The sequence below is a fragment of the Gorilla gorilla genome, chromosome 19 (genome assembly GCF_029281585.2).
Source record: "Gorilla gorilla gorilla isolate KB3781 chromosome 19, NHGRI_mGorGor1-v2.1_pri, whole genome shotgun sequence".
Taxonomy (NCBI): Eukaryota; Metazoa; Chordata; class Mammalia; order Primates; family Hominidae; genus Gorilla; species Gorilla gorilla.
Genome location: NC_073243.2, coordinates 69,961,129 through 69,981,771, shown reverse-complemented (window position 1 = coordinate 69,981,771; position 20,643 = coordinate 69,961,129). Strand labels below are relative to the sequence as shown.

At 36.0% G+C, this 20,643-nt stretch overlaps 1 protein-coding gene across 1 annotated transcript; it reads left to right on the top strand.

Moving 5' to 3' along the window:
* Positions 1–256: 256 nt before the first annotated feature.
* On the top strand, positions 257–17,688 carry RIMOC1 (RAB7A interacting MON1-CCZ1 complex subunit 1). Its single transcript, XM_004058908.4, has 6 exons — positions 257–562; positions 3,826–3,932; positions 5,834–5,980; positions 7,135–7,266; positions 8,156–8,270; positions 13,079–17,688. Exons 1-6 carry the CDS (start codon positions 463–465, stop codon positions 13,360–13,362), a joined length of 885 nt encoding a protein of 294 aa, XP_004058956.1. The 5' UTR covers positions 257–462; the 3' UTR covers positions 13,363–17,688.
* The last annotated feature ends 2,955 nt before the right edge of the window (positions 17,689–20,643 follow it).

Genomic DNA, 20,643 nt, shown 5'->3' with positions numbered 1-20,643 from the left:
ACTGACAGTCCTCTCTCCAGACCCTCGCGTGCGCCCTCCAGACTGTGGTTCCCGCGCCAGACAGGGAAGTGGGAGTGCGGAAGACAATCCGCATCCTGCCAGCCAGACGTCACCAAGCTGTCTTCCAAGAGGCAGGCGGAGAGAGCTGACTTCCGATTGGGTCAGCCGAGGGGCACGGCTGGCTCCCTATTGGCTTACAGGAGGGGGCTAGAGAGAGGCGTGTCTCAACGTCACACCCGCCCCTAGTCTCCTTGCTGCTCAGGATTATGGGAGGGAAGGGAAGTCCAGGAGGGAAAAATGACCCGGAAAGACCTTTGCCGGCCTGGGCCAGCCCTCTTCCGGAGCTGATGTCTCCTCCCACCAACCAGGAGAGGTCCGCCCTAGGCCCCGCCCGTGCCGGAGGATCAGGTGATTGCGGGCCAACGCGGTCACGTGACCGGGGCGCACCCGCCGATTGTGGCCATGGCGGCCGCAGTCTCTAGTGTGGTGAGACGAGTGGAAGAGCTCGGGGATCTGGCTCAGGCCCACATACAGCAACTTAGCGAAGCTGCCGGTGAAGATGGTGAGGGAGCGGAGGAGAGGGAGGCGGGCGGGGCAGACGGCGCTAAGGTACTGGCGCTCGATGGCTGTGAGGGCTAGAGGCTGAGGCCTGTGTTCCTTTTGGTCCCAGGCCGCAGGTGGTTACCAGAGGTTTGTCGCTTCTGATCCCCGCTGCGCCATCGATTGCCCACTTCCCAGAACTCACATTGCCAAGGCGTTGTCTTCGAAAACCGCATTATTCAGAACCCATGGAAAATCTGTCTAGATCCGTGCTGGTGTAAACTGTCTCGGTAGCGATTGGAAGAAGGGCAGAATCTAAATAAAATACAGAAGTTTAAATAAATGGCTAAGATGAATGATAACACTCAAATTAGTAATGGTGGTTTGCATCCTGTACAGATAAAAAGGCATGTATAACGTTCCACTTTTTCATTGCTGCGTTGTAATTTGCGTTTTACGTTTTGGATTCAAAACAACATTCTATAGAAGAGCTTTACATTGGTGTGTAGACTATTCTGCCCCATACATCATGCCAGTTCTCACAAGGGCTCTGTTAAGTATTGGCATACTTGTTTTGGAAAGGTCTAAGCTGTTAGGAAAAACTGGGCTAGGGAATTGCCTCAACCTTCTGAATTTAAGTCCAATTCTTTTCATTACGTCTCAGCTGCCTTTAGGTTCTACATTATTCCTTTTTGAGTTTGAGCAATTACTACAGATAGTTTTTAAAATTCTGTGGAATGACTCATATCATCGGACTCATAGGAAAACAGTGGTGGAACATTTTCTTAAGCGATTGAATAGTTGGTGAATTTGTTATTAAATAGGGTCTATGATGAAATGCCTTAGTTTCAGTGAATATTTTTTGCCGGATTATGATTTATCAGGAGTGTTTTGTTTTGTTTTGTTTTTAGAGGCAGAGTATCATTCTGTTGCTCAGGCTGGAGCCCCTCTAGTAGTGGGACAACAGGCGCACACCATCACGCCCGGCTAACTTTGGCATATTTTGTAGAAACGGGGTTCACCATGTCGTCCAGGTTGGTCCTGAACTCCTGGGCTCAAGCATTCCACCCGCTTTGGCTTCCCAAAGTGCTGGGATTACAGGCGTGAGCCACTGTGCCAGTCCAGGAGTGTGTTCTTTAAAGACCTACAGACCACCCTGAAGCCGACTTATATTTTGGTCTGTGGATTCACATGAATAATTCTTGGGTAGTAGGAGCTATTAACTTGAAAGTGTATCTATGTTACCTCTAATTCCAGATTCACTTGAACCAGTCCAAAGAGACCAAAGAATGTTTTTTATTCACTTATCACTGAACTAAAAAGCCATTCTCATTTCCCTTGGAAGAGTTCTTTAATCTGGAATGAATCAGAGCTGGAAACAAAAGTCATGTGATATATATGGAATTCTTGTTTGAAGGCTTTATACTTCTGAAAATTTACTAAAATAAAATGACAATGTTAGTGGTCCACATTATGAGCCGTTGGTCAGCATGGAAATCAGTTCAATCTTAAAAATATTACAAGATTTATGAACTTTAATTAAAACAAGATTTCATGTACTTGAATTGAATTTGGCATTATTTTTCCACGCAACAAGAATAATATACATTCAAACTTTGTTCTTTAATGTAATGAGTATATATTTATACTAGGATATAGGGGTTTGATGATTTCCATTGTCTTCTTCAGATTAGATGAGATACAGCCAGACATTATTTCATCTAAGAATGCGTCTTTAAATTTCTAGCCAATTTTTGTTAATTTATTTCTCATCATACAAGCACAGTCTGTTTACTCTATGGAAGTATGTCATGAGGGAGTTTTTCCAGAGATAAGAATCAGTTTCATCTTTTGCTTTGCCAGTCATTACTTTGACTAAATAGTTCTAGTCAAAATACTGCATTTTATGGGCTTTTCCAAAATGTGAGCTATGCCACCACCACACCCCTGCCACAGTAATTATGTCATCAATTTATGTGACATACTCTTTCAGCAATGGTTTAGTGAGTTCAATGCAAATCTTTACATTGAAAATAATCCTGCAAGTTAAACAAAATATCAACACACTCTCTAAAGAAGCACCTAAGGCGTGTCATATTCCATGTAATTTCAGTTTATAGTAGAATCTTTTTCTACATTGTGTGGATGTCACTTCTGGGCTAATGAGAGGTGGAAGGACAGTGCTAAGAAGTAGATTTCAACTCAAGTGAAAGTGGTTCTTACAGCAGTCAGAATGCAATCTCAGGCTTTACCTGAGAAGACTTAAGGCAGCAGTCACATGATTGCCAACAGACATAACCTGATGGTGCTTTTGCTCCAACAATGAACAGCTTATGTGTGTAACTCCTGAGGCTGGATCAGGTAGGCCTACACCAAATGCTACACTATCTGTTCATTGGCCCGTGAAGAAGAAAGGGATATATTTTAGAATATCAGAGTATGTTTCAGAAGGGAAGCACAGAGAGGTAAACTCAGGGAGTTTAGTGTCTTGATTATGGGTGTATCTAAATTTGACTACATGAAGTGCTGCAGAAGGGTGGATAGTACCCTGAAGTGGACACATAAGAAAAGGTGAAATCACAGAAGCAACAAAGGGATTATGACATTAGAGAAAGGGAAAAAAAATCAGGGGATGGTGAAGGCGGAGGGAGGGTGAATTGTGATTAGAGGACTTATTAGAAGTATTTAGTTCCTTTTCTTCCCGGTTTTGAGGAAATGAAGTAATTTGTTTCTAAGTTTTTAAAGGAATTAAATACACAGATGTATTATGTAATTTTAATTGTAGTAGATATAAACAATTATAAAATTGCTCATAATGCTGGCATTTTATAAGGAATTCGATTTGGTCAATCATGGTCTTTTGAATAACATTTGCAACTACATTTATGAAATCTTAAGTTTTCAGTGGAAGCCCTTTCTGTATATTTATGTATATTATTTATATATTCCAGTAAGTTTTAAATTTGTTTAACTATTCTGAGTGCATTATCATAAAAGAAGCATAATGAGAATACAGACTGCATTTAAGAAATGGCAAGAGTGACTCTAGAAAGTTTTCAGTATTTTGCTTTGTAGAAAAAATTTTCATGATAAATTTACTTAATTAGGATTAGGCATTATGAGATATTTCATGTTTTAGATAAGATATTATTACTATAATGCTGTTTCTCCATATGTCATAATATTATTTCATCTTGTCATTTCATCTTCATACATAATGTGTTTTTTGTTTAAATAACACTCTGAAACTAGGTGAAGTAATCCTCATGTTTTTATTTCTTATAGATCACTTTTTAATTCGGGCCTCTGCAGCATTAGAAAAATTGAAACTCCTGTGTGGAGAAGAGAAAGAATGTACAAATCCATCAAATCTTCTAGAACTTTACACACAGGTACAGAAAGAGCGGTGGACTCTGGCATTTTATGAGGGCAGGTTGTTTATTTAGATGATTGACTCCAACTTTAGGTAAAATGAAATCAGTTTATTCCATATTTCAAGTGTTTAATTTTGTCCAAAAAACTATGAATAAAACACAAAAACTTAAAACTTTGAGGTAGTATGAAAAGAAGTAAGATTTATTAGATGTGTTAATAAGAAAAGTCAGGAAGAAAATCTTACAGATAACGGAATTGTTTTCCTTTAGAGATAATTGAACAGGACACTAGTGTGTGCAATGTCCAATCTCTTGAAAGTTTCAGAGGGAGCAGGGGAGTGTATAAGGGCCCTGACTTTTTTTTTTTCCCCTGAAATTTACCTTCCCTAGGATTCTCAATATTATTCTCCCTGCTAGTGTCATGCATATCTATGCGATTTTTCTGTTCACCCACTTTTTTTTAACTTTCCTTTCCAAATCAGGCTGCTGTGTGGACAACACCTTTTTTTCTTGGTTTTCTGAAACACTGCTGAGGCATGCTAACATCAAGAAATGTAATTTTATTATAGTAACTAACATTTCTATAGCACTTTGTAGTTGATAGAGTGTTTTCATGTGCCCTTTTTGGATTGCTAAGGGATAATAAAACTGAAGTGGTTACAGAAAGTACAGTACACTTAGGCTTCCAAAGTGCCCATTTATAGCATTTAAATGCTTGGTGCTGTTCTTCCTGTTAGGAAATTTCTAAAGATAGCTTCTGCCTTCAAACACCATGGCTGAGTAAGCCTAACAGCTACTCACAAACCACAGAGAACTGTTTAAGTTTGGCAGGTATTTTGCTTGGCTTTCTTTCTGTTCAGAAGACTCTGTGCTTGTCTGTATGTGTTTTATGTCATCTCATTTTTTTCACATGAGAGTGTTCCAAACATTTTAACTTACTTACTGGAATAAGGCAAAAGACCTAGAGATACAGATTTCAATTTTAAGATCCTCTTAAACCCTATTTATGGTTCTGAATCAACAGATCACCTTTCATATGATGATGAAATCATATGTGATGATCTCTCCTTACTGGCTTAGGCCTTTCGCACGATAACATTTACTCCTCATGTTCACAGAAAGTAAAAGCACTAACTGGGTGCTAGGTAACGTTTCTAGTACCTTACATATGTTGATTAATTTTATACTCCAACAGGGAACTTTGAAAGGTATTTTAGTCCAATTTATCATTTAGCCAATTAAGAAACTGAGGCTCAAAAAAGGTAAAATTGACTTGTCTTTGGTTAGTTAAGTGATTAGTGGTAGAACTGACACTAGAACCCAGTTTCCTTAGTCTTAGTTCAATAGATTAAAAAAGGAGAAAGGATTGGGGAGTTTTAATATGCTTTAATAGCATCTCTAATAATTAGGAATACTGGGGGCTTAGTGTTTGAGTTGCATATGTTGATGGTATGCTTCCTCTATTGGGTGGCAGGATACATATGCCCCTCATGCTGGCTCTGTATTTGGGAAAACAAATCCTTTGAAGGTTCAAAACTGGAAGTAGTGACCTTAACTTGATACAGCAGGCATTTAGAAAATTTTCAGGGGTTATATAAATAGTAGAATATAATAATTACCTTTTTCATAATTATATATGATTAAATTCTGTAAATTAAAACGAAGCTCTATTTTCTTTTTTGAGGGAAAGAAAGATTATCATTAATTCAGCACTTTAGTAAAATACCTATGAAGTTTTCTTTAAAATCTTTCTCAAATTATATTTACATCTAGACATTTTGCCTACTTCTCAAATTTACATACTGAGCTAGAAGATTTAAATGTGTAATAAAGCACCTATATGTGCAAGGTTAAACTGTAAGAATTGTTTTTTTTCAATTTTAAATCATTGATAGATACCTTTCTTTTTTTTTTTTTAGGCTATTTTGGACATGACATATTTTGAGGAGAACAAGCTAGTAGATGAAGATTTTCCTGAAGACTCTTCTTCACAGAAAGTAAAAGAGCTGATTAGTTTTCTTTCAGAACCAGAAATTTTAGTAAAGGAAAATAATATGCATCCAAAAGTAAGTTTTACATTCCTGTTAAGTATGATGGAATATTGCTGGTACTTGCTGTCCTGCTCTTTGGAGTCTATATTTTTTTCTTCTTGATTGTACCTTTGTTTCTTAAATTAAGATTGGAAGAGGGAGATAAAAGAGCTTAACACTTCAGACCAATGTTGCAACAAAAGTATCGTATTTTACTAAATGTATTTCAGAATATTTGCATAATAGAATTGTAATAGCTGTGCCTAATCATTTTTTTTAATATAGATATTCCCATTTCGACCCCCTTTACTTTTGCAGATGCTGTTTTCTTGAAGGTCACTGTTAATCTAATTACCACGTCTGTTCTTACAGTCCTTATTCTCTCGAACATTTGCTCCCCTTCTTAATGTTGATCACCCCCTCCCTCTGAGACCCTGCATGCTCCTTTTCCACTTCTTCATCTCTGAAATGTCTTCTCTTGCTAGCAACTGTCCTGCCTTCCATTCTAGAAACACAGGTACTAGCCAGGGATATCTCTTTCATCACTGATAGTCTCTATTCTGTCTTTGCTTGATAACCTGTTCACAGGCTTTGTACTGTCATCTCTATTTGGATAATCCTATGATTTGTATCTCTAGTCCTGGATACTCTTTCAAGCAAATAATTTCTCATCTTTAACTGCCTGCTGACTGTTTACTTATATTTTTTTTCTCTATTTATTTATCAGGGGAGGCTGTGGAAACATCTCCAAATTTCAATGACAAGCCACTTTAAAAATTTTGATTTATTAAAATTATTTTTGGGTGTAAATTTTCATTATTTTATTCCAGTGGTAGTAGAAATAGATATGATTTCATTTCAAGTAATGTATTTGTGAAAAGTTTCCTTTTTAATGAGATGATGACTGCTTATATTGCAAACCTGTTAGGGGAATTTGCTAGTAAAAATATTTTTTAAATTATTTTGTAAAACTACTAGTAAATTGAAGTGGTTATTTTAATTTTCATGTATTAATAGAATTGCATATTTATAACTGATTGAATGTAAGGCCTCCCTGTGTAAGCAGCTAAACAAAGGGCACATTTTGTGACTTGAGAATGTTTTTAATTGACGAGTTTTTGAAATTTAACTTCAACTTTTATAGACATCCAGTTTCCCTTTTTAGCTATGTCTTTTTTTGTGTGTTTCAGCACTGCAATTTGCTTGGGGATGAGCTACTGGAATGTCTCTCTTGGAGACGAGGAGCCCTGCTGTATATGTATTGTCATTCTCTTACCAAAAGAAGAGAGTGGCTCTTAAGAAAATCCAGTTTGCTTAAAAAGGTAAGAAGACATTCCTTACACATTTTTCATTGTTGACATTTAGAGGTTTCAAAAAGCTGTCTTTGTTTTACTACTAAGAGTAGTGGATCAAAGGGTCTGAGTTTGTATTCTGTGTCTTTTATTTACTAGCTGGGTAATCATAAATAAATTGGGCTTGTTGTGAACACTAAATCAGATAACATGTGAAAGCACTTTGTAATCTGCGAAGTTCTTTTTTTTAAGGATTTGTATTGTTTTAAATATAAGATAAACTATATTAATTTCTAAACTTTTAAAAAATTTTTGTCCTGAAACAAACACTTGATTGTGAGCCTGTCAGCAGATCACTTCTAAGGAACTCACATGACCCTGCTTCTAGAAAATTGTGGCCCTCTGATTCACTTGACCATTATGACTGAATCATTAAATCCAAAATATGAGTCTTGGTATTGTATCACTAAAGATTCTAACTTGGGTTAAATGTACACATAATTTAGGTGGGCTTGAAATGGGAGGCCACACTTGCAGATATAAAAGTTTGATCATAATATTTCTAAATTATAAGCACATACATGTTTTTAATACATTGTTGTTGAGCACATCTTTATTATCTTTATTCTTTTCTTCCTCTGATAACATCTTTAACAAGTATATTACTAAAATGTGTTTCTGGTTAATGTGTTCTTTTTTTTAGTACTCTTTTTTACTACTAGAGCATTTCAAGGGGTATATTTATATTAGCAGAGTCTTGGGATGGTGGGTCTTTATACCATTGAAATAGAATAGCTGTAAGCTATGCCTATATATTAACCAATTTTCTCTTGAGTAAAGAATGGAAAATATTAGTATTTGAAGTTTATATATCTCTGCATATAATACTTTCAATTCTTTGTCTCTGACTTTTATTTAGTACCTTCTTGATGGAATCAGTTACTTGCTACAGATGCTAAATTATCGATGTCCTATCCAGTTAAATGAAGGAGTTTCTTTCCAAGACCTAGACACAGCTAAATTACTGAGTGCAGGTAATGTGATCTCTCATTAAATTTTCTAAGTGATTTAAAGCTTCTTAAGATTTTAGGAAGTTTGTTAGATTCCACTCTGATTTAAATAAATGTCAAGGTAGATTATAGACAAAAAAGTAATAAGTAATAAAGGGTTTATATAAAATTCAAAGATAAAATCTGATGTAATACAGAAAAATATTTCTAATCCCTTGTGTTTAGTAATTTTGGAAGTTATGTATTGTGTTCCTTCTGCTCATTTTGCATCCTCACACAGCCCTGTAATTAGTTTGTTTTCACACTGCTATAAAGATACTACCTGAGACTGGGTAATTTATAAACAAAAGAGGTTTAATTGACTCTCAGTTCCACATGGCTGGGAAGGTGTCAGGAAACTTACAATCATGGTGGAAGGGGAAGCAGGCATGTCTTAAATGGCAGCAGGTGAGACAGAGCATGTGTGAGTGCATGAAAAACTATCATTTATAAAACCATCAGGTCTCATGAGAATTCACTCACTATCACAAGAACACAATGAGGGAAACCACCCACATGATCCCGTCACCTCCCACCAGCTTCCTCCCTCAACACCTGGGGATTATGATTCAAGATGAGATTTGGGTGGGGACACAGAGCCAAACATATCAAGCCTCAGTCAGCATATTATCAGTACTAGATTTGGCTACTTGTAACCGAATGGAAGTAACTTTTCAACAAGGTAGACGTTTAGTGATCTTTCGCACAGTAAAGGTCCAGAGCTGGTACAGTGGCTCCATCTCATCATGTTCTTACCTTTTTCCTCCATTCTTCTTTAAAACCAGACCCCCTCTTCATGGGGAGGCACTTTATATAGAACATAATATAAATGATACTTTCCAGACTGTGCAGCATGCATCTCTGTTTAGGACATTGCTTTTATTCTCAGTATCCCAAGATGTTCCTGGAGCTCCTTCAATCTCACCTGTGTTTCAGGCTACAGGAATGGCAAAAGGGAATTTCAGCCAAGTCTGTTCCTTTAGACCATCATTCTCAGAAGTTTCTTACAACCTCCATTTCACTGGCCAGAATTTAATCAGATTACTTTACTTAGCTATAAGGAAACCTGGGAAGTATAGTCCTTAACCTGATACATTGCCATCCCAAATAAAATTAAGATTCTTTACTAAGAAGGGGGTATTGGGGAGAATGAATACTGGTTGGCAACTATAAATTTCTGCCACAAGCGTCTGTGTACTCGAAAATTCTAGGAACTGAATATAGAGCATCATCTGGGTTTTAGACTTGTATGTGAGGAGAGAAGAACCACTTACTTTTACCATCTCCTTATAAATGGAAGAACTGAGATCCAGGTAAATGCAAGTGAATTGTTCAAGGTCATATAGCTGCAAGTAACATTAGATCACATGTGTAAACCTTTTTGTACTTCATCTGAAGTTTTGATGGGAAAAAAATGAAATAAGAAGAATAATTAGAATACCTCTTTGGAAATATTCTAGTATATTAAATATGTTTTAATTCTTCCTGTTTCTTTGTTAGCCTCTCCTGGATTGTTCTATTTGAAAGCATTTCGTAGAAAAAAAATAGTGATTTAAGTGACCTGATGGCCAAAAATTATTACTTTCTGCTCATTTAGACAAATATTTTATTCTAAAACAACTTATTGTGAATACAAAAAGCTCCCTCAGTGGGCATGACATTTTGACAAACATAGGATATTTGATGTAATTATGGCAAGTATATACTAGTTATTAGTTATTTCAGATAACTAGGAAGCAATTAGAGGCATTGAAAATGGCTTTTAAAAAATTTCTATTTATACACATGGACTGATTAAATTGAATTCTTAATGTGGGACACTTGAAAAAGGTGGGGGTAGGCACTACAGCTCATTTAGAACCAAAGGGAGTGGCACAAATCACCTGTTTTCCTAATTCTCCCATTTCCAGTTATAAAGTAAGACATTCTCATAGCCTGGAGTTTTTTCTTCAGGAAGCATGTAATATTGGTGGCGTCTCTTTGTCATACTTTGAATTTACTAGCTCCTAGTTTCAGTTGGTTCTTCAACAAGGGAATTAAAAGGGTCAGATAGGGTAGCATTTTCCAGGCAAAAAGACACAGTATAGGCACCATAGCAGTTTGCTACATACTGTCCTAAGTCCTCTTAGGGTGTCGGCCTTTTGTTCTCATCTAAAGAAGTTTGTGCTTGAACCTGGGAGGCGGAGGTTGCAGTGAACCAAGATCTCACCACTGCATTCTAGCCTGGGGGACAGAGCCAGACTCTGTCTCAAACAAAACAAAACAAAACAAACATAGGTTTGCCTCCTTTAGGAGGCCAAGGCAGGATGATCACTTGAGGAAACTGGCGCCAGGAGTTCAAGACATAGTGAGACATCATCTCTGCAAAAACTAAAAAAAAAAAAAAAAAAAAAATTAGCCAGGCGTGGTGGCGCATGACTGTAGTTCCAGCTACATGGCAGGCTGAGGTTGGAGGATCAGTTGAGCCCAGGAGTTTGGGGCTGCAGTGAGCCCTGATCTTACAGCTGCACTCTAGCCTGGGTAACAGAGTGAGACCCTGTCTGAGAAAAAAGAAAAAAAAAGGCTGCTTTGCCCAAATGTATCTATCTGAACATGATTAGATTAGAAGCCAGGAAACCTACTTTTCATAGGCTGAATTACTCCTAAGTCCTAATTTGAGAGGCTCAAATTATTTTTTGTTAGTCAATATAAAATACAATTCTGAGTAATTCTTAGCATTTAGGGAGAAAAGTTCTATATGAGACATCAAATTTTCTGTGGCTAGATCTTGGTGATAATTTACCTAATTTTAGATAAAACTCAAAACTGTGTATGGTTTTTGTTACTTTTTCTAAGGTAAGATAATCATATTGTTGTTTAGACATTATCTGTATATCATTAAATTTTATGCAGTAAGCCCTTGTATCTCACCTCTGAGTCTCATTCTTCTGTGAAATGGGGCCAGAGAATTTTAATCTTTGGACATGGCCTTATCAGATAAAAGGGTTATAAAAATTGCATTGTCAGAATAAACCTGGAATCACATGGGGGTAAATAAAAAACTGTCCAACTTTTACACCCTTTGTTTATGCCCTTAATACCACTGAGGAGCCTCCCACCCCTACAAATCAGAGCTGGTATCACAAAAGGTTGTATGAGTGGGAGGAGGGTGATGAAGAGAGGTTGGGTTAATGGGTACAAACATACAGTTAGAAAGAAGGAATAAGTTCTGAAGGCAAAAGTTTGAGAACCACTATTTATCATATAGTCATTTGTATTAGTCAGTTTTCATGCTGCCAATAAAGACATACCCAAGACTGGGAAGAAAAAATAGGTTTAATGGACTCACAGTTCCACGTTGCTGGGAGGCCTCATAATCATGGCAGAAGGCAGAAGGCAGAAGGCACTTCTTACATGGCGGTGGCAAGAGAGAAGGAGAGAGAAGTGAAAGCGGAAACCCCTTATAAAACTATTAGATCTCTTGAGACTTATTCATTACCACAAGAACGGTATGGGGGAAACCGCCTCCATGATTCAGTTATCTCCCACTGGCTCCCTCCCACAACACATGGGAATTATGAGGGTACAATTCAAGATGAGATTTGGATGGGGACACAGAGCCAAACCATATCACCATTCATTCAGCTATTCTGCTGAGCCTGTTGTTACTCTTGCTACTCTTTATAAGCAGAAATTGAGGTGAAGTGAAGGTGAAAACTGTAGGAACAAATTTTGATACTTTAAAAAGCTTGCAATAGGTTCAAACAGAAACTACCACTATTTTGAAAGTTGAATTTTTCATATCCAGTGCCATCATAGTCACTTTTGTTGAATCATATTAGGTGAACAACAGACACTGTGATGCTCATTTATTTGAAATAATCTTTTCTAATCACAGAAGCACATTAGAATACATCATTTATTTTTTCTTTAATGGCTTTAAGAAGTTACATTTTTATTTCTTATGTTCTTTAGGAAAATTCAGGAATTAAGTAGGGGATGCAGACTCCTTATTTTTCAGATTTAAAACCTGAGATTCAAAGAGCTTTGGTGACTTGCCCAAAGACACAAAGCCAGTAATTTATACCCAGATCTTTTTTATTCTAGGTTTATTTGTCTTTCTGCCAAATTAATATACTTTATGCACCATAAATGTTTAATTATATAATTGCCTACTGGAAAAACTACCCATAAGAAGAAAGAGTTCAACTTTTGATGAAAATTCTGCAGCATACTCTCTTTTTTTCTGGTAATACAAAGCATCTTGGAAATAACACCTTTAATAATTTAAAATTGTATGGACTCTCAGGCATGATTATGCATGATAATTTCTTAGACTTTTAGAAAATATAGGAGGTCTAGGATACTTGACTTTAGCTATATGAATGATCCTAGAGCATACCCCAAAATAAAGGGTGTGTCCATGGATGTAATTCAGGGAGTTTATAAGTACTCTGAAATTGACTGCAGAATTTGGGGTGTATATTCTGGGAGAAGTTCTATTCCTTAAATTAGATTCTCAAATAAGTTATAGAGTGGACCCCAAAAAGGTCAAAAACACCTAAATCGTTCTCTAAAAAAATTCTCTGGTACTCTGTTTTTCTTTTTGTATTGGGCCTCCTTTATCAGTAAAATCGATATTAAAAAATGCTAATTAAATGAAGATTGTATTAGTCATATTTGGCTTTTGTGTTGTTAAAGTGAGAATAGAAAATGCTTAATGACAAAAGGAACTTTAATTAGAGTTTAGTTAATAACTACGGTTTCTTTTTAAGCTTTTAATTCTAATCTGTCAACCTAAATGACTTTCCCAGGAATATTTAGTGACATTCATCTGCTGGCTATGATGTACAGTGGAGAAATGTGTTATTGGGGATCGAAGTATTGTGCTGATCAGCAACCAGAAAATCATGAAGTGGATACTAGTGTTTCTGGAGCAGGCTCTACTACATACAAAGAACCCTTGGATTTCCGAGAAGTAGGAGAAAAAATCTTGAAAAAGTATGTATCTGTGTGTGAAGGACCCCTGAAAGAACAAGAATGGAATACAACGAATGCAAAACAAATTTTAAACTTCTTTCATCATCGCTGTAACTAGTAAGTTCATCTAGTCCTTTTCAAATAGAAAAACAACAAAACCCATGAAATGGAAAAGAGAGTTCCAAAAAAGAAGACCTGTTGATACTGAATATGAGAACATTACACTGCATAAAGATATCCAGCTTGGGTACCCTACTAAAACAACATCACCATCTTTTTCATTATATATTAGTAAACCTATGAAGGGATGATTCTTTAATTTCTAAAATGTTGTTCAAACTCACCTTAAAATACAGATGTTATGTCACTAATAATGAGTAGTAACCCAATTTAGCTTTACAAAGATTTTTTCTATTACTTTATTTTTTTTACTGTGGTATATGTAACACTAGTTTACCATTTTTATCATCTTTAGATTATTTTTTAATCTCACTACCTTGAAGTTTGCCATGCTTCAGAAATTAAAGTCAAGTTACTTCACTGCTTTGAATACATACTATGGATATAAATGTAGGCAAAATGAAAGATTATGACTAATATTCAGATTCCATTTTCAATAAGGTAAATAATGAAAGATCTCATAAAGGAATCATTGTGTTTAATTATTTTGCCATGTATTACTAATTGTATTTAAAATTTCTACTTTCCTTAGGCATTTTATAAAAATTTAAAAATTATTTTTCTATTTTGTTTAAAAGAAAATGCATGGCTTTTCAAGTGAGTAATGAAGATAAAAACCAAGTTAGTTTAGTCTACCATTAGTTCATATGTTTTTGTAGCACATCTTTTCATAACATTGAAATTTTAATGTTTTTTGCCTTTAATAATAGGGGTGAGTGTTAAAGGCCAGAGAGCCTAACTTGATATCTTGCTCATGGTCTTTCTGTCTACCTCAACTCCTGTTGTCATCTTTGGATGATCTTTCTGATACCTTGCTGATACCTTGGACTTCTGCCCAGTGACTTTATTACATTCCAGCAGCTTACTCCCGTGGCCGCACTTTGAATGTCACCATCTTGAGTTTCTCTTTCTAGTAAAATTTCAGTAACTGATAACTGCCCTCTTTTCAGTTTTTTCACTTCCTTATTTTATTGACTTTTCTCTCCTTTATGTTCATTCCACATTCTTCAGTTCCTTCTTACCCCCTTTTCTTGACTGCTCCCCTTCCTCCTAAACTGTCAGCCCCTTTCAGGCTTTCTTCCCTATCCACCCTTAGCTTTATGGGACATTATATGAACTAATCTCACCAGTTATTCTTCTTTCCCTGGTCTTTTAGTCTAGTCCTTCGGTAAGCCCTCGACCTTAGATTAATCTTATTTATTATCCACCTTTTCTGGGATGCTGAGTTCTTTGTGATGGGTAGTCCTTCAAAGTAGAATCACTACAAGTGTCTCACTTCAGCCTTAGAAAAGCCCTCAATGTAAACCTTATGTTTGTTACTAGGGTGGCCTCTCTCCCATTTCCCGCTGTGGCTGAGCCAAACTTCATTACTTTCCTTAGGCCCTCTGCCCCTCCCCTAGCATATGGCTCTTTCTCCTATTGAACAGAAAATTGAGACTATGAAGAGGTCAACTTGTATTTACCAACTTTACTCATTTTCCCGTTTTAGAGGAAAAGAGGTTGCCTGCTTCCTATCAAAGGCGACTCTGTGCTACATGTTGGTTTCATCTTCGCTGTCTCCCTCATTTCCCCACAAAGTGTTGTCTCACTTTCTGCCTACCTTTTAGGTATTGATCTTCACTATATTTTTCTCTCTCTCTCTCTTTTTTTTTTTTTTTACTTTACATTGTCATTCATAACTATGGCTTCTTTTACCACCTGTAATAACAGACTGAGTCTCAAACCTGTAACTTGTATCCTGACTTATCTCTTGCTTTCTAAACCTTGTTTCTAACTGTCTATCAAATATCTTCATTAGACATCCCACAGTAATTTTAAACTCAGTGTTTCCAAACATCAGGTCCTCATCTGTTATATAAAATCCTTTCTGCTTTGTAAGTTTTCTCTTTTTGGGATTTTCTGCAGATCAGGGCAACACAGAATGGCTACCTTCCCAGCCATGTCTCTGCAGTCATCCTGTGTAATCATGTTCTAGTCCAGTGTTGCTCAAACAGTTAAAATCCAGGCTGCTTTTGGTAAACATACAAATTCTGATATAGAGCCTTTGTGGCAAAGGGAATCTCTCAGTTCCTGCCCCAGCCCCCTTGCTTATCGTTACACAGCTAAGATTTTTATTTAACTTAGCATTTTAGCAAGTTTTCTTATGAAAATACCTTTGTGCTTTCTAAGTATAAAGATTTAAATTATTTTTAATACGGTTTTTAGAACCACAGACTATCCCTCTTTTTAGAGCATCCTGATCAATTGCAAGTACTTCCACTTCTTCCCTAAATGTGCTTTGTATGTTTTCCACCTTAGTAGCCTTGCACACATCATTACTTCTACATCCTTCTTTGTGACCAAGTGAATACCTACCTACCTCTTAGGACTCAGCTTCAGTGATTCTGTTTTCATAGGCTTTTTAAAGCCCTTTTCAGTCAAATTAGACGCTCCTTTGTTCTGGTGCTTTACTCTTCCCCTCCCATGTTGTCGCACTGATCACACTGCTTTGTAATTATTTCCTTTATTGTTAGTAAACTCCATATTTTAAAAATTTACCTGTATACATAGTGCTTAATGCATGGTAGGCCCTTAGTAATGTTTTTGAATTAATGAGGCATGATTCTAAATGCCAAACTTTGCACAAAAAGTTGTTGCTATTGGATTCCAAACTGCTATGCCCTCTATACCAGTGGCTGACAAGGCATATAGGGATATATGTCATCCTGAGAGGAGTAAAGTGTTTAGATTCTGAACCTGAGAAAAGAGAACTTTCTCTTAAGAAGTTGGAAACTTCATTTTACCTTCATGACCCTGGTAGACCACTTGGTCTCACTGGTTGGTACAATTATGAGGGTAGTACTGGGTGCTTTTTATACAGCTTTCCATCCCTCACACAGTTGGAGAATAATTTGTAGACCATAGCAGTTAAAATGCTTTTTACTCTGGTGTATTATAGAATAATGAACACATTTTTATATATGTTAAAGCCTGCTAAATCATTCACTTAGAATGAAGTAACCTCAAGGTACCAAATACCCCACATAAGGAAAGTACTACACTAAATTCATTCAACTATTGTATGCCTACCATATGCCAGATTTTATCCTAGACCCTGAGGATATAGCTTTTTAAAACCCCCTCCTGTTTCAGAGCTTATATTCTAGTGGAGGAAGTTAGACAAAGCATTTTAAGTAATAAATGTATAGAGAGTGTCAAGTGATGAGTACCATGAAGAAGAATAAATGAGGGTAAGGGGCTAGTGTGATAGGGAGAGAGGTGGGATGCCATCATATTTAGGGGTGGTTGGGAACTGTCTACTGCTTTAGCATTTGTGTCTTCAAATTTCTCTCCTTTGGTTATATACCTTGTATATTCCGCACATTCATAAAGTTTCTTTCTTACGGAAGTTCTGATATTGAATTAAGGAATGGGTCACTACTTAAGACTTTATCATTTCAGCTACACATAAAAGGTTTCTCTCCCCTATGGATTTTGCTAATAGTTGAGTGATACCTAAAGGCCTTGTTGCATTTTTTACACTTGGGGTTTCTCTTCGGTTTGAATTCTCTCATGGTTACCAAAACTCTGTTAAAGGACTTTTCACAGTCATTAAATGTGTATGGCTCTTTCCCAATATGAATTTTTTTGATGTTAACTAGGCTTTTAGACTTAGTTAAAGACCTGTGTGCTCTGCTGCATTTATAGGGTTTTGGGCTACTGAGAATAATTGATGCTGATTAAGGTGCAAATCATGACTAAAGACTTTTCTTTCTTCTTTTGCATATAGTAGAGTGAGGTGAGGGTCGTGGCTAAAACCCCACAATAACATTACATTCCTAGCTTTACAGTCTTGCTGTGAATTCTCTGGTGTTCATTAAAGTGTGAGCTGTGTTAAAAGGCATTCTTAGATTCATTTTAACCCCATTTTTAAAAACTCACAGTTGGTTAACATGATGGTTTCAGATTGCTTGCCTCTTTTCTCTTTCTACCTTACAGGGCTCCTTTTCTAGCTTAAATAAGGGTACTCCATCTGCCACAGAATCCAGGATTCTATAGTTTTTTAGTTTCACTTCCCTATGTTCTTTTTTTTTTAATTTTTAACAATGAGATGATACCATGTTACAGTGGTATTACATTAAGATACATTTAATATAGCCACAATTAAAGTATGTATTATGTATTTATGCTGGTGTTCTTTCATGTTATTTCCTCTAGTGAAAATTTCCAAGTAAACTGTTTTTGAGCATATACATTTTTAAAAAAATAAAACCATACACCCCTACTTGTTGCTTGTTTTCTTTTATATTTGGCTGTTGCATCAGAATTAAAAATTTTATCATCTCAGTTTACTATTTTAACTTCTGAATGTTATTTCTTCTGGTCCTAATAACTTTTAAAGATGGGGTAATATAGTGGTTAGGATTCTGAGCTCTGGAGCCAGAAGGCCTGAGTTTAATCATAGCCCTGCCATTTATAATACTAACTGTGTGACTCTCTTTAAGTTATTTAATCTTCCTGTGCTGCCTTATCTTATTTTAAGGCAGTAATAGTACCTACCTCAAGGATATTGAAGATAAATAAGTTAATATTCAGAGTGCTTTAGTTCAGTGTGTAGTATATAAGAGCACAAGAGAATTAGCTATTTCTAGACTGTTTCCCTTAATGTCTAGTTCTGTATATAGGCATACCTCATTTAGCATGCTGACTCATTAGCCAGACAATTGAATGACAAACTTGTTGGCCAGGAAAGCACTGCCTTTTCCTTAGTTCAAGTCATGCCGGTCTTTCTCGGTGGGAAGCAGATTTCAGAGAAGAAATCAGGACTTGGATAGGCATCTCAAATGTTTTTTGTGGATATGACTGGAAGAAAACATCCAATTAATTTTCAAAACATTTTCAGCCCTCCCTCAAAATATATATAAAACCCACTGTATTGAGATGTACTAGTCATCTAAATATGTTATACATATCCTATTTAAAACTGGATTTTTTAATCAGCCTGATTGCCTTGGCTTCTGATACCTTTTGGTCTAATTCTTAACTCACAAGTCAGAAGCATTCAATGAAATACTGGTTATTTAAATTTGAATACTATACTTAAAAATAGATTATTCTAAATCCTTGTATAGCCACATGATTGAGTAGTATGTAGCTGTAAAAATCCATGAGGTATATTTCTGTATAACGCCACAGAGTGGTCTTATTAAGTAAAAACAAAATGGAGAAGGTGTATATATATATATATATATATATATATATATATATATATATATATATATGTATGTGTGTGTGTGTGTGTGTGTGTGTATATATATATATATGTATCATATTTAAGAAAGGGAATATAAAAGTGTGTGTGTGTGTGTGTAGTTAAAAAAAAGAAACAATGGACCCATAACCAAAACTTTAAAAAATGGTTACTTATGGTGGAGGCAGGAGGAGAGGAACCAGATGGAAAGGACCAGGATGGAAGCTAGATTTCTCAGAATATATCTTGAATTTTCAACATTTGACTTTGGTACATACGTTATTCTAAAACGAGACTTAAGCAAAGTTAAGAAAAGCCCTACAAGTCCAAAGCAAAATGAAACAGACGACCTGCATTGCATATCAAGTTGATGGCTTGAATACACAGGTATGTTTCAGTTATCTTTAAAGCATAGTAATTTGTATGTCCATTCTTAATGGGATATATCCAAGGGCAAAAAGAAATGTGAAGAAATCTTAAACTCTTCAGTAATTAAATTGTTAATCATAACTATGTTAATATAATTAGAAATGAGGATTTTTAGTGTATGAGAAAAGATACATACAAAATCAAAGAGTAAAAAAATCTGTAATCCTAAATTTGAATGGGAAATAACACGAAGTTATGTTTTCTCTATATAAAAGACACTAGAAAGGCCTGGAAACCATGTTCAAATACCATTCCCGTCAAATGAGCCAGGGTTTTCTGGAAATATAGCTAATTCTGGCTTGAGCAGGACAATCAAATGACTGACGGAAAATTTTTCTTTAATTCAGCTAATAAAAGGAATTATAGAACTAGAATACTAACATTTTATAACTTGTAAGCAAATAATATTCATTGATAAATGCTGTGTCTTTGAGGTGAAAAACTTACAGGAAATTTGAATGGATCAGCCTAGTGAAACCACTGATCACTCCGAACATTAGAAAATGAGAATGACTTGTAGCTTTCAGTCTCAGTATATAATACCATTTACGAATGTGTTAAAGACACTATTGAGATGCCATCAATAGTGTGCAGGCCGGGTTCAGTGGGTCACACTTGTAATCCTAGCACTTTGGAAGGCCACAGCAGGAGGATCACTTGAGCCTGGGAGGTTGAGATCAGCCTGGAAAACATGGTGAAACTCCATCTCTACCAACAAAAAAAAAAAAAAAAAAGAAGAAGAATATAGAAAAAAGAAAGTCCAGAGTGGTCCAGAAAGACCAACCTGCTTTCTTTAACAAATATCAAGAGAAAATAAAGGAGGGGAGCTATACAATGAAACTTAAGCTTTAAGAGTATCCGTAATGTGTGACCCTTGTTGGGCTATGATTCAAACAAATCAAATGTGAAAAATTACTTTCAAAGCAGATGGGGAAGTTAAACAGTGACTCGGTATTTGGTGATTTTAATGAATTAAAATTGCTTAGGTACAGTGGTCTATTTCTTAAAATCTGTTTTTTTTAAGGGACGGATACTGAGATATTTACAGATGATAGGTCTGGGATTTGTTTCAAAAGAATCCAGAATTGGGGGTGTAGTATTAGGTGAATATAGCAACAGCACAAGATTAACCAGGTGTTGGTAATGGAATCTTGGATACTGGGCACACAGGAGCATATTATTCACTCTCCTTTTATAAATGTTCAAAATTTTCCGTAATAAAAATAAAGTTTTTCTCATTCATTTAACAGATATCATTTTAATACTTTATACTTGAACTGATTTTTTTTCTTGCTCTAATTCCAGTTTTTTGCTCTCAAAGTAAATCGTGTCCTAGAAAGTGATGAGAAATGCCATATGGTTAATCCGTGGTCCTTGTCCAGATTGCCTCCCAAAAACGAGGCTGCAATTTTATTGGTTATTGGCCCCTACCAACAACATGCAAATAATAAAATGTAATGAAACTTAAACTTGTATGTTACAGAGCCTTGCAGAACCTTAGTTATCAGGCTTTCTTGGATTCTGTCGACATTTAGATCCTCAGAGATTTACTTTTTGAAT